The sequence below is a fragment of the Eumetopias jubatus genome, unplaced genomic scaffold (genome assembly GCF_037043125.1).
Source record: "Eumetopias jubatus isolate StellerSeaLion01/CBP00866 unplaced genomic scaffold, mEumJub1_p1.0 scaffold_8, whole genome shotgun sequence".
NCBI classification, from domain to species: domain Eukaryota; kingdom Metazoa; phylum Chordata; class Mammalia; order Carnivora; family Otariidae; genus Eumetopias; species Eumetopias jubatus.
Window position 1 is genome coordinate 17,594,603 of NW_028274814.1, and position 27,617 is coordinate 17,622,219.

The 27,617-nt window shown below is 36.0% G+C and overlaps 1 protein-coding gene across 4 annotated transcripts in view; it reads right to left on the minus strand.

The window, feature by feature from the left end:
• MALRD1 (MAM and LDL receptor class A domain containing 1) overlaps nt 1–17,407 on the minus strand; it is an 835,513-nt gene extending 818,106 nt beyond the window's left edge. Inside the window, exon 1 of one of the 4 annotated variants that reach the window (XM_088025530.1) lies at nt 17,206–17,407. In XM_088025530.1, the coding sequence (XP_087881656.1) occupies nt 17,206–17,383 (178 nt within the window). In that variant the 5' untranslated portion in view covers nt 17,384–17,407. The remainder of the gene's footprint in view (nt 1–17,205) is intronic. The other 3 variants (XM_088025529.1, XM_028114131.2, XM_088025528.1) reach the window with 3 other exon arrangements.
• Between the last annotated feature and the right edge of the window lie 10,210 nt (nt 17,408–27,617).

A 27,617-nucleotide genomic window follows, 5' to 3' on the forward strand; every position in this document is an offset into this window, starting at 1 on the left:
TCTAATAAATCACTACACACAAGACCAGTGTGGTCAAACAGAAAGAAGGCCACCTGAGGTCAGAAGACAGACGACCTAATCCTGGTTTTGTCTATTACCCGAGTGCTTTAGCTAAACCCCTTAACCATAGCAAGCCCTTTTCTTCCCTTGTAAGATTAGAATGACATCCTGCCCTCTCTCCCTCAAATGATTGCTATAAGAATCTAATGACATAATTTATATAAAATACAGCTCTTAGAACTATAAAATATGAGGAATTATTATTAAGGTTATATCTTCAGCTCCACCTCGATATTTCAGCCTTCCAGGCATATCAGAATCTCAGATCAGATGTGTTTGCCCACATCAACAAGGACCTTCTGACTAAAGATCAACCATCCATGGCTGTGATGCACCCCTGGAATTAAATATAGCGCCTTCCTGTTGAATATCAATGTTCTTGGAATTCCTGGTGCTTTTATCACAACAAAGGCAATTTCTGACTCTTTTTGTTTTTTCCCCAGGTTTAAGTGATCCGAGCAGTTTGGCAGAAGCTGAAGGATTTGGACATTTCGTTGTTCATAATAACCACCAGGTTGGGCTTTATTTCATTATCCAACATCTGTAAATGTCAACTCTCTAAAAAATAGGTTATCTCGATCACAATAGCCCCTGCTGGGTTATAGTTCTTAACAACCGTGGAGATTCTCCTTTGACAAGTTTGTTCTTGCCCTGACTGGTTGCATTAGCCACTGTGGGAGTAAATATGCTGGTGAATGGTTAGGCAGCCTCTGGCAACCCAGTCACGAAATCATAATTTTTACTTAAGCACAGTTTGGACAAAATATTATTTAACAATAATATATCAGATGCATGTTCTTGAGATCATACATATGAGAACTGAAAGCTAATTTAGAAATATCACTTTAGAATGACATTAGGTAAACTTGCTTTATTACCAATGGTCTATTTCATTTATTTTACTCCTAGATCCCTTATTTTGAAAGATCTCATAGACCAGCTCTATTCTATAATAACAGGAATCTTAATGGCTACAATTTATCAAGGTAGTTTGTTCTGTGCTAGGGTTCTACTTGCAGTTGTTATTTATTCCTTACAACAACCATATGAATCAGGCATTTTTTTCCATTTTAAAAGTGAAGAAGCCATGGCAACTGGGGGGCTCAGTCAGTTAACTGTCTGCCTTCAGCTCAGGTCATGATCCTGGGGTCCTGGGATTGAGCCCCACGTTGAGCTCCCTGTTCAACCGGGAGTCTGCTTCTCCCTCTGCCCCTCCCCCCTCATGCTCTCTCTCAAATAAATAAATAAATAAATAAATAAATAAATAAATAAAATCCTTTTTAAAAAAAGCGAGGAAGTTTAGACCAGGTGTTACAGACATAAAGTAACTCACCCAAGATAGACCAGCTAGTGAGTCCTGGGGCTAAGATTAGAACCCAGGTCTTTCTGACTTCAGAACATGGGCTCGTAAAGCTCTGTTCTGAGGCCTAATTATTAGCCCACTCTCCTATTTTGATCAAAAACCTAGAGTTAGGGGGCACCTGGATGGCTCAGATGGTTAAGCGTCTGCCTTCGGCTCAGGTCATGGTCCCAGGGTCCTGGGATCGAGCACCACATCAGGCTCCCTGCTCTGCGGGAAGCCTGCTTCTCCCTCTCCCACTCCCCCTGCTTGTGTTCCCTCTCTCGCTGTGTATCTCTCTGTCAAATAAATAAACACAATCTTAAAAAAAAAAAAACCTAGAGTTAGAGGTCTATCAGAATTTCTAGTCAGCCTGAAGGAACCAGTATTCCCAGACTGAACTGATGTCATTCTATCCAAAAGCTAAGAAATTTGATTAGTCTGGGAATCATACCATGGCTAAATTTACAATTGCCATAAGGCCTTTGAAATATTTAGAATAGCTGGAATATCCCAATTATTACCTCATAGACCTCTCGTGATCCAGAGAATCCGGTTGAACAACAACAACAAAAATGAACAAAATTATATATAGTTATTTGTATATATGTGTGCATGTCATTCAATTAGCTATGCATGTATCTGCATAAATAGATTTTCACGTTTCCTGTAGTTCCTAGCAATTTTTACAACAATCTATTTGTAATTCTAAAATACTCTAAACTATTTTTACCACCATATTTCAGCAACTATGTGTATGAAATATACATACATTCTCACATAAGTATCAAACATCTTTTAAATGCCAAGAAATCACATTGCATTACAATTAGTTGACTTCTGTTCATGATGTTTTGTTCTTTTTAATACAGAAAGATAATCATATACATCAAAAACTAATGACGTATGGTGAATAACATAACAATAAAAAATTTAAAAAAACACACACACAGGAAACCCTGCTAAGAAAAAAAAAGAAAGATAATCATAATGATTTCTGGAAGTGTTAAAACTCGAAAAATAGCTAAATAGAACATTTTTTCCTTCTGAATAATCTCAACAGGGGTTCTTTTTGTTATAAAATGAATCTAATGAGCATACATTTTCAAGTATTTCTTGTAAAAATCACAAACTTCTGATAACTGCTGGATTATTCAAAAATTGCATCTGAAAATTTTCCATTTATTTTCCCCCAACAGAGAATTGTATATTTTAAACCATTTGAACCATGTTTCTTGCACTGTCGCTGATTTGCCTCTTAATTCCATATGCCACATGTCTACATCCAAATCTGAAACTATTTGCTTTGCTAAAATCTGCCTGCATAGAGAGTTCTGCTACCACAGCCATCACTAAATTGTGTTGAGTAAGGCCACAGTTCAACAGGATATGGAACAATGAGGAGCAGTGTGCAGGAACTTATCAGTAGAATCCATATTCCTGGGCTTTTTGAACGTGTGGAACTCATTTCTCCAATTTTGTGATCCCAAAGTTGTGACATACTATAATCAAAGAGGAGGGTGTCTCCATGCTGTGATCTGAGGTTGCTTGGAAGGCCCAATTACCCCCCAAATTGTCTTCCACAGCACCCGACTCTCTCATTTAAAATTCACTGAAGAGTTCCTCTTAGATTTAATCATTAATACCTTCATGGGAAGACAAATATCAAATCATATCCCCAAGGGATGGTTAACTTAGGGCATACTTCTGAGAAAATGAGTAGGGAGAGAATAAACTTTTAAATAGTGGTGATGGTGAAGAAATTGGTGCAGAACTCAGAATTAAGTATGGTATGGGTAGATGGTCACAATATAAAGTTCTTAGAAGACAGAGAAATTATAAGAATTAGGAAAAAATCTAGAAAGGGAGAGGCAGAAGATAGTAAAAGCAAACTACTTCTCACAATATTGCCTGGGCCTATATTAATAATGCATTTCTCTCTTCCTCTTAAAAGATCTTTGAGGCCCAGTTGTAGTCTTAACGATGAGTCCTGCTCTTTCTGGAAAAGTGTGGCAAAATACACATGACATAAAATTTATCTTTTAACCATTTTTAAGTATACCATTCTCTGGTATTAAATACATTCACATTGTTATACAACCATCACCACCATCCAACCCCAGAGCTTTTTGTTTTTTCCAACTGAAACTCCATATCCATTAAACACTAACTTCCCATTCTCTCTTCCCTCCAGCCCACCATTCTACTGACACCCACCATTCTTTTCTGTCACTATGGATTTGACTACTCTACATACCTCGTGTACGTGGAATCACAATATTTGTCCTTTTGTGACTTGTTTATTTCACTTAGTATTATGTCCTCAAGCTTCATCCATGTTGCAGCATATATCAGAATTTGTTTCCATTTTGAGACTGAATAATATTCCATTGCATGTACATACCACATTTTGTTTACCTATTCATCTTCTGAAAGGACATTTGGGTTGCTTCCACCTTTTGGCTATTGGGAATAATGCTGCTATGAACACTGGTGCACAAATATCTGTAAGAGTCCCCGCTTTCATTTCTTTGGGATGTATCTCCAGACATAGAATTGTTGTGTCATGTGGATAATTCTATTTTTAATGATTTGAGGAATTGCCATGCCATTTCACAGAAAAGCTAAAAGCTTTTACATTCCCACCACAACTGCACAAGTGTTCCAATATTTCAACATCTTTGCCAACAACTGTTATTTCCTGGTGTTTTGTTTGCTTATAATAGCCATCCTAATGTGTATGAGATGGTATCTCATTCTGGTTTTGATTTGCTTTTCCCCAATGATCAGTGATGTTGAACATCTTTTCTTGTGCTTACTCATTTGTATATCATCTTTGGAGAAATGTCTATTCAAATCCTTTGTCCATTTTTAAATCAGGTTGTTCGTTTTTTGTTGTTGAGTTGTAAGAGTTCTTCATATATTCTGCATATCAACCTCATAACAGATACGTGATTTGCAAATAGTTTCTCTTATTCAATGGATTGCCTTTTCATTATGATAGTTGTCCTTTGATATGCAAAAGTTTTCATTTTGATAACTCTAATTTATCTAGTTTTTTTGTTTGTTTGTTTTTGGGTACCTATGGTTTTGGTGTCATCCAAGAAGCCATTGCTAAATCCACTATTGTGAAGCTTTTCCTCTGTGTTGTCTTCTAAGAGTTTTATAGTTTCAGCTCTTACATTTAGGTTTTCAATCCATTCTGAGTTAATTTTGTATATGGTGTAAGGTAGGGATCCAACTTTAATCTTTCTGCATGTAGAAATACAGTTTTTACAGTTTTTGTTGAACAGGTGTTCCTTCTCCACTGAATGGTCTTGGCACCCTTGTCAAAAATCATTTGCCTACATATGAAAGCTTATTTCTAGGCTCTCTATTCTATTCCATTGGCCTATGTGTCTGTCTTTATGCCAATGCCACTCTCTTTTAATTACCATAGCTTTGTAATAAGTTTTGAAATCAGGAAGTGTAAGGGCTATAAATTGGTTCTTTTTTTGAGATTGTTTTGGTTATTTGGGGTCCCTTGAGATTCCATATGCATTCTAGAATGGACTGTACTACTTCTGCACAAAATATTCTCAGGATTTTGATAGGGATTACATTGACCCTGTACATCACTTTTGGTTATACTGACATCTAAACAATATTGATTCTTCCAATCCATGAACATGAGATGTCTTTTCATTTATTTGTGTCTTCTTTAATTTCTTTCAGCAACAATGTTTAGTTTTCTATGTATATGTCTTTCGTCTCCTTGGTTAGGTTTTATTTTTTAGGGAAGAAGAAATGTAATTTTTATTGAAGTTCATTTACATACAATATTATATTAGTTTCAGGTGTACAACATAGTGATTCAATATTTATGCACATTACAAAATGATCAACATAATAAGCCTAGTTGCCATCTGTCACCATACAAAATTTTTACATTATTGACTATATATAAAAAATAAATATAATATTATATGTTAATATTATATATTGACTAATTACTATTATATATCGACTAATATTATATATTGACTATACTATGCAACATAGTATATTACATCATGTCTTGTTTATTTTTTAACTGGTATACTGTACCTCTTTTTTTATTTAAATTCAAGTAAGTTAACATCTAGTGTATTATTGGTTTCAGGGTAGAGTTTAGTGATTCATCAGTTCCATATAACACCCAGTACTCATTATATCAAGTGCCCTCCTTAATGCCTGTCATCCAATTACCCCATCCCCCCACCCACCTCCCAAGACTGTACCTCTTAATCCCCCTCACACATTTCATCTATCTTCCCGTTCCTCTCCCCTCTGGCAACCATCAGCTTGTCATCTATACCTATAAGTCTGTTTCTGTTTTCGTTTTGTTTATTCACTTGTTTTGCTTTTTAGATTCAACATATAAGTAAAATCATATGGTATTTGTCTTTCTCTGTCTGATTTATTTAATTTAGCATAATACCCTTTAGGTTCACCCATGTCATCACAAATGGCAAGATTTCATTCTTTTTTATAGTTCAGTAATATTTCGTTGTATATATATACACCACATCTTTTTTATCCATTCATCTATTGCTGGTGGCTTCTATATCTTGGCTATTGTAAATTATGCTGTGATGAACATAGGGGTACATATATCTTTTCAAATTAGTGTTTTCATTTTCTTCAGATAACTACCTAGAAGTGGAATTTGGGGATCATATGATAGTTCTGTTTTTAGCTTTTTGAGAAACTTCCATACTGTTTTCCACAGTGACTGTACCAATTTACATTCCCACCAACAGTGTAGGAGGATTGCCTTTTACACACATCCTCACCAACATTTGTTACTTATTATGTTTTGATAATAACCATTCTGACAGGTGTGAGATGGTATCTCATTGTTGTTTTGGTTTGCATTTCCCTGATAATTAGTGATGCTGACCATCTTTTCATGTACCCATTGGCCAAACGTATGTCCTCTTTGGAAAAATGTTCATTCAGAACCTCTGCCCATTTCTTAACTGAAATGTTTCTTTGTTTTTTGATATTGTGTTGTATGAGTTCTTCTTATATTTTGAATGTTAACCCCTATCAGATATGTCATTTGTGAATATCTTCTCCCATTCAGTTAGTTGTTCTTTCATTATGTTGATGGTTTCCTTCACAGTGCAAAAGTTTTTTTATTTGATGTAGTCCCATTTGTTTATTTTTGCTTTTGTTGTCCCTGCCTAAGGAGACAGATCCAAAAAAAATATAAGACATATCAAAGAGTTTACTGCCTATGTTTTCTTCCAGGGGTTTTCAGGCCTTACATTTAGCCTTTAATCCATTTTTAGTTCATTTTTGTATATGGTATACAAAAGAGGTCCACTTTAATTCTTTTGCACATAGCAATCCAATTTTCCCAACACCATCTATTGAAGAAACTATCTTTCCTCATTGTATATACTTGCCTTCTTTGTCATTTACTAATTGACCATGTAAGTGTCTGGGCCCTCTATTCTTTCTATTGATTTATATGTCTGTTTTTGTGTTTGTGCCATACTGTTTTGATTATAATAGCTTTGTAGTATAGTTTGAGATCTGGGAGCCTGATACCTCCAGCTTTGTTCTTCTTTCTCAAGATTGCTTTGGCTGTTTGGGTTTTTCTGTGGTTCCACACAAATTTTAGGTTTGTTTGTTCTAGTTCTGTGAAAAATGCCATTGGTATTTTAATAGGGATTGCACTGAGTCTGTAAATTGCTTGGGGTAGTATGGACATTTTAACAATGTTAATTCTTCTAATCCATGAGCATAATATATCTATTTATTTGTGTCATCTTCAATTTCTTTATCAATGTTTTATACTATACTTTCAGAGCAGGTCTTCTACCACCTTTGTTATTCTTAGGTATTTTATTCTTTTTGATGCCATTGTAAACTGGACTATTTCTTAATTTCTCTTTCTGATAATTTGTTATTAGTTTGTAGAAACACAACAGATTTCTGTATATTAATTTTGTATTCTACAAATTTACATAATTCACTTAGTAGTTCTAATAGTTTTTTGGTGGAATCTTTAGGATTTTCTATATACAGCATCATGTCGTCTGCAAGTAGTGACAATCTTAGTTCTTCCTTTCCAATTTAGATGCATTTCTTTTTCTTGCCTCATTGCTGTGGCCAGTACTTCCAGCACTATTTTGAATAAAAGTGGCAAGAGTGGGAATACTTGTCTTAGAGGAAAAGCTTTCTTGATTTATATGGCCTTTATTATGTTGATGTACACTCCCTCTATAACCATTTTGTTAAGAGTTTTTATCATGAATGGATATTGAATTTTGACATGTGCTTTTTCTGTATCTATTGAGGTGATTCCTAAGTATTTTATTTCATTTGATGCTACTGTAAATGGAATTGTTCTTTTAATCTCCTTTCCAGATTGTTCATTGCTAGTGTACAGAAACACAACTGATTTTTGGGTGTTGATTTTATGTCCTGCAACCTTGCTAAATTTTTTTATTTGTTCTAACAGGTTATTTTTGGAAGAATCTTTAGAGTTGTCTACATTAAGATCACATTTTCTGTGAACAGATGATTTCACTTGTTCATTTCCAATTTGAATATTTTCTTGCTGAAATGCTCTGGCTGGGACTTCCAGTACTATGTTGATAGAAGTTATGAAAGATGGCATCTTTGTCTTGTTCCAGATCTTACAGGAAAATCTTTCAGTTTTTCACCATTGAGTATGATGATAGCTGTAAGTTTTTCATATATAGTCTTTATTGTGCTGAGGTAATTTCCTTCTAGTCCAAGTTTAAGTGTTTTTAGCTTCTTCCCTTTTTGAGGAAAACTAGGTATTATATAGCCACAATATTTTACATACCATTCATTTTACCATTTAGAGAATTACTTCTTTCATTAAATAACACATAAAAACATATTCACAAAAAATTCTCTTCACTCTCATTTAATGTAAAAATTAATGGTCAGTTCCTACAAAGGATGAGATGAATCTAAAATATTCCAATTAAACAGAAGTAAAATTTAATTACACTCAAAAGTAAATTTCAATGAAAGATTGCTATTATTTGGCCTGGCAAGTTAAAAATATTAATTAATCTTTACAAGGAAATATTTATCTTTCACACTGAATTAATTTTAATATTTTCATTCAGACAGAAACAGGAAAAACCTTAACTCACAAAGTTACATGATAGCAAATGGAATTAGCATTCTTATGGCTCACACTAGAATTATCCAATATTAATTTGGATGGATTCCTGTCATATAGTCGCCTTTATTCTCAAGTCACTGAGACTGTCTTTGGCATTGAGACTGTCAATTGAGTCATTGATGGTATCTAAGTCAATGATAAAAGGATTTCCAAACCATGTTTTAACTTTAACATTGTTTCACGATTGGTAACCTTCAAAGAAGTTCAAAGGAGTGTTTGTGTCTGGTGATTTCTGTAGAAATATTGACAAGGCATGGCATTAACTCCAGTCTGCAGCAGTACTCACTTGAGTATTATAAATGTTGCATAGCTGTTTACACATAATTTTCCATTCCAGAGTAACAGCTCAGCCAAAATATCTTAAGGCTTTTCAGTAGTTTCTATAATGGTGAATACAGGGACTCTAATAGAAAGTTATATTATCTTGCATGAAGAAATTTTGCATCACAGAAACTAATTCAGGAACAAATAAACTCCTGTCATATTTTTTTTCTTCCCTAAATAGGTTTTCAATTTCTTTCAAAATATGTAAAATTTTTCTTCCAAATCCAATCAAGCATTTCAAGACTTATTCACTGGAAAGTCACAATTATTTCTGGGGAGTAAAGAACATTATATTATATTATTCCCACTTTTTTGATGGAAACTTATTTAAAAGCTGTGATTCAAGGTTCTTGCCTTCATAAATTTGGTAACTTTGACAACAGAAGGCAAGCCTTCTCTCACGATTCCTAGCCAAGTCTTTAGGGTCAACCTGCACACATAGAAATGTTTATTGACAAACAGAAAAGGTATGTGGGATGACAAGAATTGCAGGAGTTCTGACTAGGTATATATTTTGGCTTCAGAAGATATTTTGCTTGTTGAAGAAAGAGTTTGCCATTTGATGTCACCAGGTGTCTTTGAAATTTTTTAAGGGAACTCATTAACTGAATGTCTTCTTGGATGATGTCAATTTGCACACTTGAGCAGCACAACAAGAGCAGACTACATTGCAAGACTGAGTAGTTGTATTGAATCTCACGATGAAAGTAAATACTGTAGCTGGCAAATCCAGCCAGTTAGTAAATCAGTAATTAATCAATCTATCTAACATTTATTGACTTTATGTGCCATCAGTCTTCCAGGAAGTGGGATGAATGAGGTAAATTCCCTGTCCTCATAAAGTTAATATTTTGCTTTTCCATGACCTCCCTCAAAATATTAATGAAACTGTTCGCAGCTCTGGTAGGATAGCACCCAAATAGGCAAAGGCTGAAGACTTTGAAGATTTTAGGTGTTTTCATACAGGAGTTATGGATCTAGGACCTAAAACCCTTTTTGGTCATTTTAAGGACTAGAACTGTAGAATGAGGACCTGTTCCCTTCTGAAACCACATCAGAGTATTTTATCCAACCACCCCAAAATGGGGATTTCTCTGGGCTTACCTAGAAATTCAGACCCAAATTCCAACTTTCAGAATTAAGATAATTATTTTTTTTAAACTTTTTTTTTTAATTTGAGTATAGTTGACATACAATGTTACATTAGTTCCAGGTATACAACATAATGATATACATTATGCTTAGCTCACAAGTGTACCTACCATCTGTCACCATACAATGCTGTCATGATATCATTGATTATATTCCCTATGCTGTCCCTTTTACTCCCGTGATCTATCATTCCATAATTGGAAGGCTGTATCTTCCACTCCTTTTCTTTTCTTATTTATTTATTTATTTATTTATTTAAATTTAAATTCAATTGGCCAACGTAGAGTACATCTCTAGTTTCAGACGTAGAAAATCATCAGTTGCATACAACACCCAGGGCTCATCACATCACGTGCCCTCCTTAATGTCCATCACCCAACGGGCAGATAATTCTTCATAATCTCACTGTTTGCAACCCTCAGGGGAGCCCACAGCAGAGCTGTGACTGTATATTCTGGTGAACTCTGCAGTTATGCCTGTGAAATCCAGGCAGGAGAAAATACAAAAACCAGTAAATTAGAACATATAAAATAACAGTTTCAGTGTAACAAAAGCATTGTAAATAAAACAAAAGAGGAACAATACTTTAAATGTATTTGACAAATAGTTCTCTTCCAGGTAAATATATCAAATAAAAGATGCATTCTCTCATAGAAATATGGGTAAAGTGCTGAAAAGGCAACTCAACAAAACTTAAAGACAGGGAAACAGTCACAGATGATGAGGTGTTCAACTTCACTGTCAATCATATGTCACAGCTGAGTTTTGAGAAAAAATTAAAAGGCAAATGAGAGAACAGGAATTCTGTTTGGTATCATGTGGCCTGCATGTCTAATATGACTTTGCTTTCGTTTCTACAATAAGCACAATAGAGCAGCTAATAGAAAACTATTAATTTTAAAATGCCATTTTATTCTGATTTTAAAAACAACAGATGCTATTTGGGTATAGTTGAAATATAAATATATACAAAAAAAGAAAAGTCAATTGTAAGTCTAACACCTAGACATTATTCTATCTAGTATTTTATATGCAATGCCATACTCTATTTTTAAGTATATGTATTGATCAGTGATCATAACTTTTCCTTTGACAATATATCATGAGCTTTTCCCCACTTTTAAATAGCACCAAAAATCATGACAGATGGCTACACAGATGTCCATAGTATAGATGTATCATAATTTATTTAAGCATTAACCTAATATTATAAAATTACATTATTTCCAATTTCCACCACCTTAAGTAATGCTGTGATGAGACTTTTGACATGAACTCTTTCTAAATGTTTTCCTAAAATAAACTCCCAAAAGTGAAATTACTAGTTAAAGGGCATGAACACTTTTTAAATCTTTATTCATATTTCAAAGATACTATCAAAAATGTAAGAGTTTATTAACACCCCTGCCTACAGTATATAAAAATGCTCATTTTCCCATGCCCTTCACAACCACAGACATTCTTTTTTGTAATTTATGTGTATTTAATTTTTAAAATATTCAGAGCTTTGGGTTTTCGACTGTGACATATGATTGACAGTGAAGTTGAACACTTCATCATCTGTGGTTTTTTCCCTTTCTATAAGTTTTGTGAGTTGCCTTTTCAGGACTTTTACCCATATTTCTATGAGAGAATGCATCCTTTATTTGATATATTTACCTGGAAGAGAACTATTTGTCAAATGTGTTGAAAGCATTGTTCCTCTTTCATTTTATTTACAATGGTCTTGATTCATTGAAACTGTTATTTTACATATTCTAATTTACTGATTTTCATACTTTCTTCCTTTCATGTAATGCATAAAAAGGCCCTTCCTCAACCAAATATTATTCAATACCAACATTCAACAAATATATTTTGAGGATTTATTACACCTCAAAGCAAAGAAAAACTTTTCCTGACTTCAAAACCAAGAATAATAAAGACTATGGCTTTATTTTCTACATTTAACACTTTATCTTCTGGAAATTTTGATGTGTGGAGTAAATAAGAAATTTATCCCATAAAATTGCCTCATCTTCATTTGTTGCAAATAAAAACAGTGTTGTATGTTGGTTAGAATTAAGGGTTCCAGGGTGCGCCTGGGTGGCTCAGTTGGTTAAGTGTCTGCCTTTGGCTTAGGTCATGATCTCCAGTTCCTGGGATTAAGCCCGGTGTTGGGTTCCTTGCTCAGTGTGGACTCTGCTTCTCCCCCACTTTCCACTCATGCATTCTCTCTCTCTCTCTTTCTCCCACTCTCCCTCTCTCCCTCTCAAATAAATAAATAAAATCTTAAAAAAAAAAAAGAATTAAGGGTTCCAGAATCAGACAGAACTGGTCATGAATTCCAGTTCCTCCACTAAATAACTCTGTGTCCTTTGGCATTTTAGTTTACTTAATCTGAGCCTCTCTTTACCAAGCTGGAAATTGGGAATAATAATAGTTCTTATTATTTTGATGTTTGGTGAACATTAAATGAAATACTCTGTGGAAATTTCTCAACAGAGCTTGGCTTATAGGAGGTACTATAAACTGACTTGGAATGCCACCATTATTTTTTTAATATATTATATTATATTATATATTAATATATTATAGATATTGTGTTATATTTCTTAATATGTTTTATATATAGAAACTTACTATTTCTAGTGATGAGATTCTTCTCTAATTTTGAACTTTCACAATGTTGGAGTAGTTTACATAAATCTACTAATAAAAGTTATTTCCCATTATTAATCATTTTCTTCTCCCTTCTTCTAGCTGTTCTCACTCATTTTTCTGAATGAACTTGAAAATCACTTTAATCAGATTTCCAGATAAATTCCAAAATTTATCCTGGTTATACTCTATATTAGAATTTAACTAGATTGATTTCATGAATGTGAAAATGTATATATTTACACTACTGAAGCACAACGTTAAGAAATAGTCTTGTCATGAGTCTTTCTTCCATACATCAGTAATTTTTTATCATTTTCTTCAGCTAGGCTCTATATATGTATTATTAGATTTCTTAAATTTTATTGTGCTATGTACTCAATATCTGTGTCCCTTCAAAATTCATATGTTGAATCTTTAATCCCCAGTGTTAAGATATTTGGGGTGGGGCCTGTGAGAAGTGACTGGGTCATGAGTAGGACACCTTCATAATGGGATTAAAGTCTTTATAGAGGAGGAAGAGAAGCCAAAGCTCTCTCCCCACCATGTGAGGACACAGTGAAAAAAACAGCTATCTGCAGGGGCACCTAGGTGGTTGAGCATCTGACTCTGTTTCTGCTCAGGTCGTGATCTTGGGGTCGTGAGATTGAGCCCTAGGTTGGCTCTGTGCTCAGCGTGGAGTCTGCTTGAGACTCTCTCTCCATCTCCCTCTGCCCCTCAACTCCCCTTATGTACACATACTTGCTCTCTCTCTCTCTCTCTCTCTCAAATAAATAAATAAATGAATCTTAAAACAAAAACCAAAACCAAAAAACAGCTATCTGCAAACCAGCTATCTGCCCTCATCAGACACCAAATCTGTCTGTACTTTGATCCTAGACTTTTCAGCTTCCAGGACTATGAGAATTAAAGGCCACTCAGTTCATGGTATTTGTTATGGTAGCCAAACTGAGACATTTTGCTTAGGATTTTTAGTTGTTTCCTGAAAATATTCATCAAACACTTTGCATACAATGTAGTAGTAAGATAAGTATTGTGCATGAAATCTCACATTTCAGTCTATTAATTCTTTAACTTCAAGTACTTCAATGAATCAATGACTTTTTTAAAGTAGTTGACATGTCAACCTATTGAAGTAATAACATTTGTACTTAAACATCACCTGATTAAACACTGTCACCTCTCAGATTTTGAGAATGCACCTCTAAGGTAATTTTTATGTTTTTCACATATAAATTTAGATTTATACAAAGTAAATACCTAAAAAGGTAAATACGTTTTTTTTTTGGAAAAAAAATCCTTCTTCCTAAATCCAGAAAGTTTGCAAAAGAAATAAGGTAAAACCACAAAATCTTATGTATTCCATCAAATCAAAGTATACAATAGATTCCTATCTCCTTCTAAAAATACTAGGCCAAACAGAAAGTTCCTAAGTGTGATGGGTAGGTAGGAGAGAAAAGTGTCAGATTAACAGAATATATTTCTTTCTTTAGAGTCAGGAGTTAGCTCTAAAAGTGAATGTATGTAACAGTTAATTGTAATACTGACTTCAGGTATGCAAAAGTAATTATCTAAGAATATGTATTTTCTGGCAACACTTCAATGGTGGGGATCCATTTCATGGGATATATATCTCAACATTGTATCAATAGTAGTTTATAATCTTCCGATTGACTTGGATCTGAATGGTAGCAATATAAGCAAGACTACTGTCTTTAAGACGGACTCTGAAAAACAAACTGAGGGTTCTAGAGGGGAGGGGGGCAGGGGGATGGGTTAGCCCGGTGATGGGTATTAAAGAGGGCACATTCTGCGTGGAGCACTGGGTGTTATGCACAAACAATGAATCATGGAACACTACATCAAAAACTAATGATGTAATGTATGGTGATTAACATAACAATAAAGAAAATAAAAAAAAGACTACTGTCTTTATTCTTAAGTAAAAATAAAGCCTTTGCATATCAAATAATTTTGAGAAATTGCTAGGAAAGAAGCTAGACTTTTTCTGTACTAGCTATAATGGCTCCAATATTAAAATAAACAAATACAAATCAAAGAGAATGAGGGGGAATGGGCAATGTGGATCAGCATGGAAGCAGACAACACAATGCTTGGAACACGATTTTTTAAAAAAAGATACCCAGGACTACAACATTTATTTCCCTGGCTCAGGATATCAATAAATTATAATGAAGAGGGATTCTTGTCAACACTAGAACCAAACAGTTGTGATACCTAAAAATTATTTTTCTTAATCACTATATATTAAGTGCTCAATATCGTGTATAAATAGAATTTATTTCATTGTGAAGATTGTCTTTCTAAACCTCCCATCTTTAAAAAAATTCTGAGTTAAAACAAAAAGTTCAAGTATTCTGAAAAGGAGGTCCATCATGTAAAATAAAATTCTCAAAAACCTATTAATAGAATCAGTTGCATCTGAAATTCAACTTCAACTAGGCCAATTTCATTACGAAAAGTCAACATAATAATCTATTTCTTTAAAGGTCACACCATTTGGATGCTTAAAAGAGACACAGGTTGATTTTTTTTCCAAAAGGGGACTATTTTAACATTATTATAAAGTTAACTTTTTTTTTAAAAAAAAGTCTCACCCATAAGTTTCAGCGTCACAAATTTTTATGAGAAAAATTGCTTGGTCATCATTATTCCTCCACATTTTCCCCCTCCTGTGGTGTACAAAAGAAACTCACACTTCTAAGTGATTCTCGATTTTACTGACAGGTTATGGTCCACATTTTAAATAAAATACCAAAGTGGAAAGTTCTTAGAAGTGAAAATGAAAAGTGAAAAAGCCAAAAGGTGATCTCCTAATGTAACATTTAAAATGAAATCTGTTTATTCGCAGAACTGTTCCTTCATTTTCCTCCACAACCGCGAGTTATTAGAATTTTTCATGCGGCCGAGACCTTTTGCACTCGGCAGCTTTCTCCTTCTTTCACATTAACCTTTTCCCTGAGGCAGGACCATGCATGTTATCACAGCAAGCATGCTAAAGGAAGCTCCACAGAGATTAATAAGGGAAGGGACTTTGCACTTCTTGTCAAACCAGCCAAGTGGTTCTTCTTTGCTGCTCACCAAAGAACAGCCAGGGTTTTCCCAGACAGGTCAGAGAAAGGGCAGCACACCCACATTCAGCATCTCTGGGCAAATTGGACAAATATAAATGAATCCCTGTCTTCGGCTGCATTTTGTATTTAACAGTTACTAATGGCATGATCACTATCCCAAACCATGGGAAACAAATCAATAGCTTGTTTTCTTCTGCAGAGAAGAGATTTTTCAGTATTCACTGTTCTTGTTCTACTGTAACAACAACTGAATATGTAAGTAGAAGTCCAACAATAGCAAAACTGAATATATAGAAACTTACCAATAATAGCAAAACTGAATATATAGAAACTTACCAACAATAGCAAAACTGAATATATAGAAACTTACCAACAATAGCAAAACTGAATATACAGAAACTTATTTTAGCAGAAGAAAATGAAAAATTCTATAAACATGAATTAACATAGCATCTGAATAAAAACTACAAAATATGTTTGAGTAAGGTGCTCTAAAATACTAGAATTAGTGCCTCCGGATAAATGAACCAGTAGTTACTATGAACCAACAATGAACCCACTTAACTGTATGAAAATGTTGTTTGTGAAAGGTGATTGCCCTCATTCCACTAGTGAAATGCAGTATTCCTTCAGGACGTCAGATTGCAAGAGAAACTACAGAAACATACATGTCTTTACCCATGTCTTGCCTTGGTGAACAGTTTCCTTTTTCATATAACACCAGTAAGCAATGGAGCATTTTCCCGCTGCTGAGAGTCAATTTATCTCACTTTACAACCTCTTTAATGAGATGGATGTTCAAGATCACACAATTAGTACATGGTTTATGCAGGATCCAAATCTAGGTCCTGCACTCCCCTAAGCTGGTGCTGTTTCCTGCACCCCAGAATCTAAGGCTACGAGCCCATGTTTTACTCCATGGGCAGTCGGTACCAACTCACAGGGCAGGTAGTGTCCTATAAGCAAAAATCAAATCTACTCATGCAACCTAAAAGTCATCTCAAACACTTCCATATTGAATCCAGATTTAAGCTCATCATTTCCATCACAGCATTTTAAAGCTTCAGTCATGAGCTTCTTTGGAATTTTGCTTCCCTGAAAAATTAAAAGCTACGTGACTGCATATCACTTCCTTCTTTATAATCAGTAAAAACTAGTTTAGAATACATTCCCTCCAGTTGGAATCTTAGCAATTTGATATTGTTTAATTAGAGGAATTTTGGTCTATGAACCCATCTCTATTGAAAAGTATATTTTAGTTTCCGATTTACATTAAAGGCGTATAAATGAAATCCACGAGGGCCAGGTATCTAGCCAAATCTCCCTGGGCTACCAGTCGGCCCCTGGTTTGAAGGTGTCCAGGGAAATGAAATTGGACAAAGGAGAAGAATAGCACTTACATTGCTGTTCATCGCTCTTGTCCCCACACTGATCTGTGAAGTCACACACGTTGTCAGGGGGCAAGGACAACCCATTGTCACACTGAAAGGCTTTTGTTCCTTGCTGAACCCATGCAGAGATGAAAACAAAAGAAATCCAAAGGAAACAAAAAGCTTCATTCCTTGGGAATGCTAACATTTCAGCCAAGCAGAAGAGCACCACTTGATAGGTCGCTGGGAGATCAGGCAGTTGTAATAGGTGAATCCAAAATTAGAAACATCCTTTCTCTTTTCTCTACCCTTTCTTTTCCAGATTTGTCTCTTATGACTGGATACCCTTGGTAACTATCTGCAACCCTAACAAATGACTCCCAGAGCAGTTCATTTACTCTTTCAGAGGAGTGTCTTTAGAAAATATTTAACTTGAGCAATTGCACCTTTTCTGTATCTAGCTAAACATGGATATTTATTACCCTGTGTATACCATATTGAAACAATGTTAGCCTTTATGATCATGCTATCTCCTAAAGGAAAATTCTAAGAAACAAAGGGCAGGCCCATAAATAGGGTGGGGGACCGGGGGAGGACCACAGTAAAGTTTTAAGTAACTGCAATGTTCTGTATTAATTCCTGTGCTTACTTAATCACATTCATGTAATTTAGAACATTATTGTGGTCGCTAAAACTTATTCAAATATTTCAGACCCAATTATTAGAATTTCTCTGTGAGTTCAAAATGTGTATCCTTAGTTATTAAATAGAAACCTCGTGATGTTTGTTTGGATAAATTGAGTACCATAGGATTTTTAAAGACTTTATTTATTTATTTATTTCAGAGAGAGAGAGCACAAGGGGGGGGTAGGGGCAGAGGGAGAGGGATAAGCAGACTCCCTGCTGAGCAGGGAGCCTGACACAGGGCTCAGTCCCAGGACCCTGAGATCATGATCTGAGCCGAAGGCAGATGCTTAACTGACCAGGCCACCCAGGCGCCCAAGAACCATAGGATTTTAAAAGTTGAAGGGACATTGGAGGTCATTGTTTTACAAATCACATAACTTGGGCCCAAAGAAGTTAAGAGTATTTATGAGAAAATACAGTAATTTGGTATTAGAAACTAGAATTCAAATTTCCTACTACTGCTGAGGGCAGTGTTCTTTCTTCTACAGCACACCGATCCTCGTCAATTCATATTAATTTGCTTCTACAACTGAAACATGATTGCAGAATGCATATTCAGAATGAACAGTATACTGAAGTTCAGGACACACTGATGTATTCATAATAAAATTCTATGAAGCTGCATAATCATAGAAATTATATGAAGTTGAATATTCAAAATATTCTTTTATATTTTATTTCTTAAAGGCATATCAAAGTTCTTTTTCAACTACTTTATTTTCATTTCTGCAATATAATGGCAAGAAACAAGACACCCCATGAGACTATAAGAAGTAATTGGGAAAGGTAGAGTGAAAATCAGGACCATAGATCAGGGACAGGGATGCATCTAAACATTTAATAAAAATGTTAGGAAAGTAAGATTTTGCCCATATTCTAGAAAAAGGACCCACTATAAAGGTCTAAAGTATGGGCATTCAGGATCCTGGAGTAAAATCTATAATTTTGCCCTATCATTGAGCACTCCATGTAATCTGGCATTTCATTTCTCTATGCTTTACTCCAATTTCAAAAATATTTCTTCTCCTTACCTCTGTTTTATGAATGAATATTAATCATATCTAACCTACTTCTCTCCTTTATGTGTCTCTTAAATGTTGATTATCCTCATAGTTCCATGTTACTCCTCTCTGCCCAGATTATACTTTTTTTTCTAGGCTTTTTCTTCACTCTCATGATTCTGAGTATTATCTACATATTGTCCCAAATCTGTATCTGAAGTCCTGATAGGATATGTTCTTCAAATCTATATTGTAAGTCTTCTTTCTGAGCATGCACATGCACACACACACATGCACACACACCCCACATAGATGGACACTCTAAATCTCCAAAACTAAACCCTCCTTCCCTTCCCCCACCCACCCAACCAGCTCATATTTCAATGAAGTGCACCTTCTTCCATCCCGTGCCAGGAAATTATACAATGTTCTTGGACTATTCTCACCCTCTCTACCTATCAACCATCCAGTCTTCTGCATTCTGTATTTCAGTTAAAGACTATCAATTATCATCTCAGCCACACCCCAAACCAGATGTTGCTGCTACCCACACTTGTTTCCCATCTTTCAGTCAGGTGGGTAGAAGGGAGAGAGTGAAAAACAGAGGAATAAAGAAGGAGGAAGAGAAAGAAGACAAGAGGGGAAGAGGGAAGGAAAGCAACAGTGTAAAGAGACATGCAAACCCTGAAACATTTCTTTTATATCCTGATTCTGAACTCAGGTCCCATAACATTCTATATGTTCACTGTTTTCCATTTAGAAAAAAACATCATGTATCTTCTTGCTGTCATAGCTGTTTATTGCCTCGTTTTGGCTGGGAAACTCCTTTATTAACTGTTACTGCCTACTAAAAATAACATTACCGTATACCATTTCAAATGGTATACATCATTTAGACAAGAAATGAACTGAATCACCCAGAGGAAATCAGTATAATCCAGTAGCATAATATTTTATAAGGCAAATTTATATTTTCTTGCCAAAAAATAAAATTTTTTCAATTGATAATTTCTTTATCACTTTTTCTTTATGTGCACCAAAAGGGACAAGGAATAAACAGATACTGATAGCAACGAGTGTTCTCTTTACTGGGTTTTCTGAGGAAGGGGAAAAATGCCTTGTAGATCCCAATGTTCTAACACTGTGCTAGGTGCTTCATACATATCGTCTCATTATGTCCAAAACACCCTCTTGTGCTATTCTCTACTTTTGCTTTATAAATCATTAATCAGTTCCCCAAGATCCCATGAGTGTTAAATGATGGAGCTTGGATACGACCCAAGAGAGAAAAAAAAGAGAAAGGATCACATAATTTTAATTGAATTATATTGCCAATAATTTTTATGAGGCATTTAAAAATCTCTGAGACTTCCAAACAGCAAAACATTCAAAAGTGACAGAGCAAATTCATTTTCAAGTAGACACACTGTTTTACCTTTCTTTTTTAAAGACGGAACACCTATTTATGCTAGACACTGGGAATGGGGTCAGGAAGATAGGACACATACAGTGAAGAATAAGACAGTGTCCAGATATAAAAGAATGTACAACATGAGAAAGGAGATATAAGACATTTACAAAAATGTACACACACTGCTTCTAGTTTGGCAAAAACAGCGGGTCATATTTTCTATAAAGATATATAAGCCAACTTACAAACCATAAAAATGTTAGATGTGGAAAGAAGTGGAATATAAAGTGCTTTTAAATATATAACTGAGTCCCAAGGCTGCAAAATGTAAAGCAAATCCCAAGAACTGAATGGGAGATGGGAAGAAGTAAAGCCAACATAATATTTTATTACTGAATAACCATCCTGAATAATATTTTAAGAACTAGTCCAGGGGGCGCCTGGGTGGCTCAGTCGTTCAGTGTCTGCCTTCAGCTCAGGTCATGATCCCAGGGTCCTGGGATCGAGTCCCACATTGGGCTCCCCGCTCAGCGGGAAGCCTGCTTCTCCCTCTCCCACTCCCCCTGCTTGCGTTCCCTCTCTCACTGTGTCTCTCTCTGTCAAATAAATAAATAAAATCTTTAAAAAAAAGAACTAGTCCAGGGCCACCTGGGTGGATCAGTGGGTTAAGTGTCCAAATCTTGATATCAGCTCAGGTCTTGATCTCACAGTCATGAGTTCAAGCCCTGCATTGGGCTACATGCTGGGCATAGAGCCTACTTAAAAAAAAAAAAAAAAAAAAAGAACAATTCCAGAATTAATGCAAAAGAAGAAGCAAGAACGGTGAGGAGAGATTGAAGTTATCCTGCAGAGAAAAACAACCCAGAGCCCCAGTCTTGAAAGTGTAACTGAGAAAGGTAATAAAAGAATTTAGAACTGGATAAGATAAGAAACTAGACCTGATGTCTTTGCACAAAGTCAGAGGAAGAATTTGCTAGGGAAAAAAAAATTCCTGGCACCTTCGTAAGGCCATGTCAGGATTCCCATAGATTATGATCATCCAAATAAGGGCTCACAGTGAAAAATTAACTGGCAATTGATAAACACATCTCTATGAATCAGAGCTAGCACAAATAATCAAATGAAAACAAGGGCATAATTGATACCCAAGGATTTCATACATTGGCATTATGTGATAATGAATATTAAAAATTTATGTATCAAATATATAAAAGATTAAATTTTTAAAATAAGCACAAGGAAGAAGAGACCAAGCATGATTTTGTAAAAGTGATCAGGAAAACGTAACTATTCAAAATGAAAACAATGTAGATGGTATAAATAGGAAAAAAGATAAAAAACAGAAGTGCATATAGAATTCAATGAATTAGAAGATATTTATGAGAAAATATACAAAACGCAACAAAGAGATGTACACAAATATGAAAAAAAACATAGTTTAAGAACCTGGAAGATAAATGATAGGGTCCAACACATGACTAAGTGAACCATATAGGGGAAATAAAAGAAAATGTGGGGGACAGTACTTGAAATGAAAATTTTTCAGAAATGAAAAAGGTCATGAGCTCTAAGAATCAGGGTGCAGGATAAATTAAAAATATATTAAGCTGATACTTTGTAATTAAACTGAAGAATTCCAAAGAGAAGTGAAGTTCTTAAAATCAATTAGAGAGACAAAACATATCTACAAAGCCATGTTACTTAGACTGGCAGTTAACTTTTCAACAGCAACAATATAAGCAAATAAGATAGTGGCCTATGGAGCAAATGTAAGATAATGGAATAGTGTTTTCATAGTGATAAAAAAACCAGAGTAAACTTAGATTTAGTGGTGACCTGAATGTTTGTTTATTCAGGTAGGGGATAAGATAATTTCGAAATGGTTAAAAACTGAGGGAGTTTGTTTTTGACAGACCCTAAGTAATGGATATATTCTAAATTTGGCACCCAACAAGAATACATGGAAAAAAAATATTCATAAAACTAATTTCAGTATATTTCAAAGACTCGGTGTTACCCAGATGACTTTCTCTGCTGGCAATGACATTCAGTGAAAAATCAGAAAATAAAGAAGAAATTTATTTTTTAAAAAAAGGTGAAAATTAAAAAATTATATACATATATACATATATATATATATATGATACGGCATTGTGAACAGACGCCCTGGGAGTGTGAATCATCTGCTTGTGGCATTTATCTGAGACTGCAGGCCCTACTCAATTTTGATCTTGTATATACTGCTTCCACTGATGACAGAACGCTCTTGCTTGGCACACTCAAATTATATCACATTCAACTTATTTCGAGCAGCTCAGGTTGCAGGGTCATTGTCTCATGGTCAGGAATTCAGTCTTAATCTGTGCCCAATAGCTATTTCTCAAGGGAAGAATACTTATTTTGCTGGCTTTACTCCAAAATGATTGCGACCTATAATGTGATTCTCTGACAGAGTAGGACATACTCTTATCAAGCTGACTAAATGTCCACAGATCCTTGCGCTGAAGTCTTAACAGACTCAAGAACACTGCCTCGTATTAGGTATCACACAGGTTTCTGTTTTGTTTTATGCATAGCTTGCATCTGAAACTCAAACAAGCCAACCGGGTTTTCTGTATCTTTCTTCCAGAAAATAGAAACAGATGAAATACCGCCTAACTCATTTCATGAAGACAGCATTACCCTAAATACTAAAACCAGACAGACATTAAAAGACATTTCAAACCAGTATCTCTCATGAACATAGATGTAAAAATCCTCAACAAACTATTAGCAAATAAAGTCCATTGATGTATAAAAAAAATTATATATCATGGCCAGGTGAGAATTATTTCAGGTATGTAAAACTAGTTCAACATTCAAAATCAATTAATGTAATCCATCACATCAACAGTTTGAAGAATGAAAATCATATAATCATACCAACTGGTGTAGAAAAAGCACTGGGCAAAATCCAACACCCATTTATAGTAAAAGCTCTAACAAAACTAAGAACAGAGGAGAATTATCAACTTGATAAAGCATGTCTACCAAAATCTACAACTAACATCATACTTAATGGTGAGAAACAGATGTTTTCTCCCTAAGATGAGAAACAAAAAAAGGATGTCGCCTCTTGTCATTCCTATTCAACCTCATACTGGAAGTTCTAGCTAATGCAGTAAGACAAGACAAGAAAAGAAAAGAAAAGAAAAGATAGATTGGGAAGGAAGAAATAAAACTGTCATGTTCACAGATGATGAAATTTTCTATGTAGAAAATCTAAAAATCACACAAAAAATCCTGAAATTAAATGATAACAGCAAGGTTACAGGATACAAAGTTAATATACAAAACTAACTGTTTTCCTGTATGCCAGCAATAAACAATAAAATTTGAAATTTAAAATAAAAAAATACTTTTATTAGTACCCCCAAAATGAAATACACATAGGTATCAGTCTAAATCTAACAAGATATGTACAAGAGAAATATGAGGAAGCCTATAAAATTCTGAAGAAAGAAATAAAAGAAAACCTAAATAATTAGAGAGATATCCCATGATAATGGATTGGAATACTTAATGTTAAGTTGACAGTTCTGCCCAATTTGATGTACAGATTTAACCCAATCCCCATCAAAATTCCAGTGAGTTATTTTACCCCGAGAGTGATTCTAAAATTCATATGCAAAGGCAGAGACCCAGAATAGCCAGCACAATACTAAGGAGGAAGAACTATGTCAGAAGACTGATAGTACTTCAAAAATCAGTATGAAGCTATGTAATCAAAAGAGTGTGTACTGGTGAAAGAAGGTAGCTATAGATCCAAAAAGATCAATGGAACAGAATAGAGCGTCCAGAAATAGACCCACAAAAATACAGTCACCTGGTTTTTGACAAAGGGGCAAAGGCAATTGAATAAAGGATAATCTTCCCAAGAAACAGTACTGGAACCACGAAACACCTACATGCAAAAATTATTAATATAAACAGAAAGATTTTTTTGACTTTTCACAAAAATTAACTCAAAATAGGTCATAAATCTAACTGTAAAAAGCTTAAATATAAAATTTCAAAAAAATAACACGGGGAAAATCCAGATGACTTAAGGTTTGGCAATGACTTTTTTTTTTTTTTTTAATAATCTCTACACCCAACATGGGACTTGAATTCATGTCCCCAAGATCAAGGGTCACATGCTGTACCAACTGAGCCAACCAGGTGCTTTGGCAATGATTTTTAATACCCAACATCCAAAGCACTATGCAAGAAAGAAAATATAGATATGTTTGATTTAATTAAAATTAAAAACTTATTCTCTCTGAAAGATTCTTTTAAGAGAATAAAAAGACAAGCCACAGACTGGGAGAAAATCTTTGCAAAACACATAATTGATAAAGAACTCGTATCCAAACTAAGAACTCTTAAAATTAAACAATCAAAAATTAAATAATCCAATTCAAAAATGGGCAACAGAAAAATGGATTAAAGACTTGAATGTAGGGGCGCGTGGATGGTTCAGATGGTTAAGCATCTGCCTTCAGCTCAGGTCATGATCCCAGGGTCCTGGGATCAAGCCCCACATAGGGCTTCCTACTCGGTGGGGAGCATGCCTCTCCCTCTCCCTCTGCTGTGCCCCTGATGTGCTCTCTCGCTCTCTCTGTCAAATAAGTAAATAAAATCTTAAAAAAGAAAAAAACAAAAAAGACTTGAATATAAGACCCGAAACCAGAAAACTTCTAGAAGAAAGCATAGGGGTACAATCCTTAACATCAATCTTGGCAATGATTTTTTGGATTTGACACTAAAAGCAAAGGCAACAAAAACAAAATAAACAAAGGGACTACTTCAACTAAAAAGCTTCTAAAAAGCAAAGGGGGGGGCACCTGGGTGGCCCAGTCGGTGAGGCATCTGACTCTTGATTTCAGCTCAAGTCATGATCTCAGGGTCCTGAGATGGAGCCCCACGTCAGGCTCTGCGCTCAGTGTGCAGTCGGCTTGAGATTCACTCTCTCCCTCTTCCTCTCCTCCTCCCCCCACTCGCATGTGCTCTCTCTAAAGTAAATAAATAAAATCTTAAAAAAAAAGCAAATAGGAGAAAATATTTGCAAAACATACATAGGGTAAGGAGTTAATATTCCAAATATGTAAAGAAACCATAAACTTGAATATCAAAACAAACAACACTCCAATTAAAAATGGGTAAAAGAGGGGGCGGAGCAAGATGGCGGAGGAGTAGGAGACCTGGATTTCCTCTGGTCTCAGGAATTCAGCTGGTTGGGGATCAAACCATTCTGAACACCTATGAACTCAGCAGGAGATCAAAGAAAACAATAGCAACAACTGAACAGAAAAGCGACCACTTTCTGGAAGATACAACGTGCAGAGAAGTGAATCTGAGGCGATATTTGGGAGGATAGACGGCAGGGGAGGGGGCATCCATTGGCTGCTACTGGCAAGTGATAGAGCCGCGGAGCACAAAATCGGACCTTTTAGAAGTCGGCTCCGCTGAGGGACGTCGCTCCAGTGGCTAAGCGGGGGGTGGAACCCTCGCGGGACAGCGTGGTCTCAGGACCCTCGGGGTCACAGAAAGACCGGTGGTGCCTGAGTGCAGCAGAGGTCCCAGGTATCAGAGTGGGTATCTAAATAAAAGAAGCAAATCTAAAGCTATACACTCTTTGATTCTGACTATATGATTCTTGGAAAAGGCAACATCATAGAGGTAATAAAAGATCAGTGGTTGCCAGGGGTTCCAGGGAAGGAAGGAAGGCAGGAATGAATTGATGGAGCAGAGAATTTATTTATAGGGTGCTGAAACTATACAGTCCTGTAACAGTGGAGATATGACATTATGGGGTAGGGGAGAGAGGGGATCTGAGAACTCTCTAGTTCCTGTGCAATGTGCAATTCTCTGTAAACCTAAAACTGCTCTACAAAATAAAGTCTATGAAGACAAAAAAATTGGCATGAGTTCAGGAACCGAACAAGTGACCATGATTTTTACTATGTCAACAACAGTCAAACTTCTGCATCTCTGTGTTTGCCTTTTCTGTTGATAGATGTTAAGCAGCACCTTCACTGGCTGCCCATCTGTGTTTCCCCTTTAGGATGCCAAGTTCAACTGACCATATATCTGTGGGTCAAGGCCCCTTGGCTGCCCCTCTGACCTTGAGAGTCATTATGGGCACTCAGTTGCAGCCTCTGGGCTTCTGGCACTTAGGACCTACCACCTGGTCTCTATCACTCCAGGATTCCCTTGGATAAGGGAATGAGCCCAGTTCTGTGACCACTTCTCCTGTCAAAAGCTCCAGCCTGCAGAGAGCTGCCACTGAACGTGCTAATGTCCCTCTCAGCAGCACAGTCCTCATGGTATTGGCAGGTGACGTGTCCTCTGGACCCTCCCATAACCCTCGAATGTATCTCTCTCCACTTCTATCTTCTACCAGGGAGACTCGGGCACTTCCGCTTCACTTGCCTTTGGCCATTGCTTTCTCCAGACTTGTCAGAGCCACCCTAGGTATGAGTTCACCCTATCCCCTGGGCTACTGGCTAGGGTTTTAAATCCTGTGTTCTGAAAAAGTTCTCCCAAGTCAATGAATTACTGCTTATTCAGTCTTACATTCTGGCACCTTCAAAATCCACTTCTGGAGGGCAGGGCAGAGGGCAGCAGGGAGGCATGTGGGGTAGAGGGCACCAACAACAAGAGAGAGTGCCAAGTGCAGCTGCTGCAGCCCTGACAGGAGCCCACGAGAGCCACCCTGGTGTGCGACAGAGTGAACAAGCAGATGGTGGCCAGACCATAGAGGACACCACCATTTTGGCAGCAACCAGCCCAGGAAGCTAACCCACAACCATTGTATCAACTGACGGAATGGTTAGGACCAGCTTTGTTCCTTCCTTGCTTCGGCTTCCAACTCAGATCAACCAGAGAAAGTCAAGTATGTTACCCCAACCAATCACATAACAGGCATCACTTTTAGTTAGCTAGTCTGCTTCAGCTTCCACATGCCAGCATCATCCAAGCAGGGCAGACCTGAAGCCCCTTCTTTCTTATTTATTTATTTACTTTTCATTATACGGCTTCCCTCCTTTTCTGTCTGCCCTTGAGTCTCTCCGCAAATGATGGCAGCTGGCTCCCTTGCTATGGCAAGCTCTGAATAAATAGACTCTGTTCCTATCTGAGAGGTCTATGTTTATTTCCACATCAGTAAGAGGGTTAATACCCCTGACCCCCACTCCACACCCTGCCCACTCCAGGAGAAAAAAATGCATCAGCTCAGGAACTTGGAGATGAAAATGCATTAGATGTGTTTAAAATCTCATCTTACTGTCTGTATCTTAGACCACTCACAGTACATGTGTTAT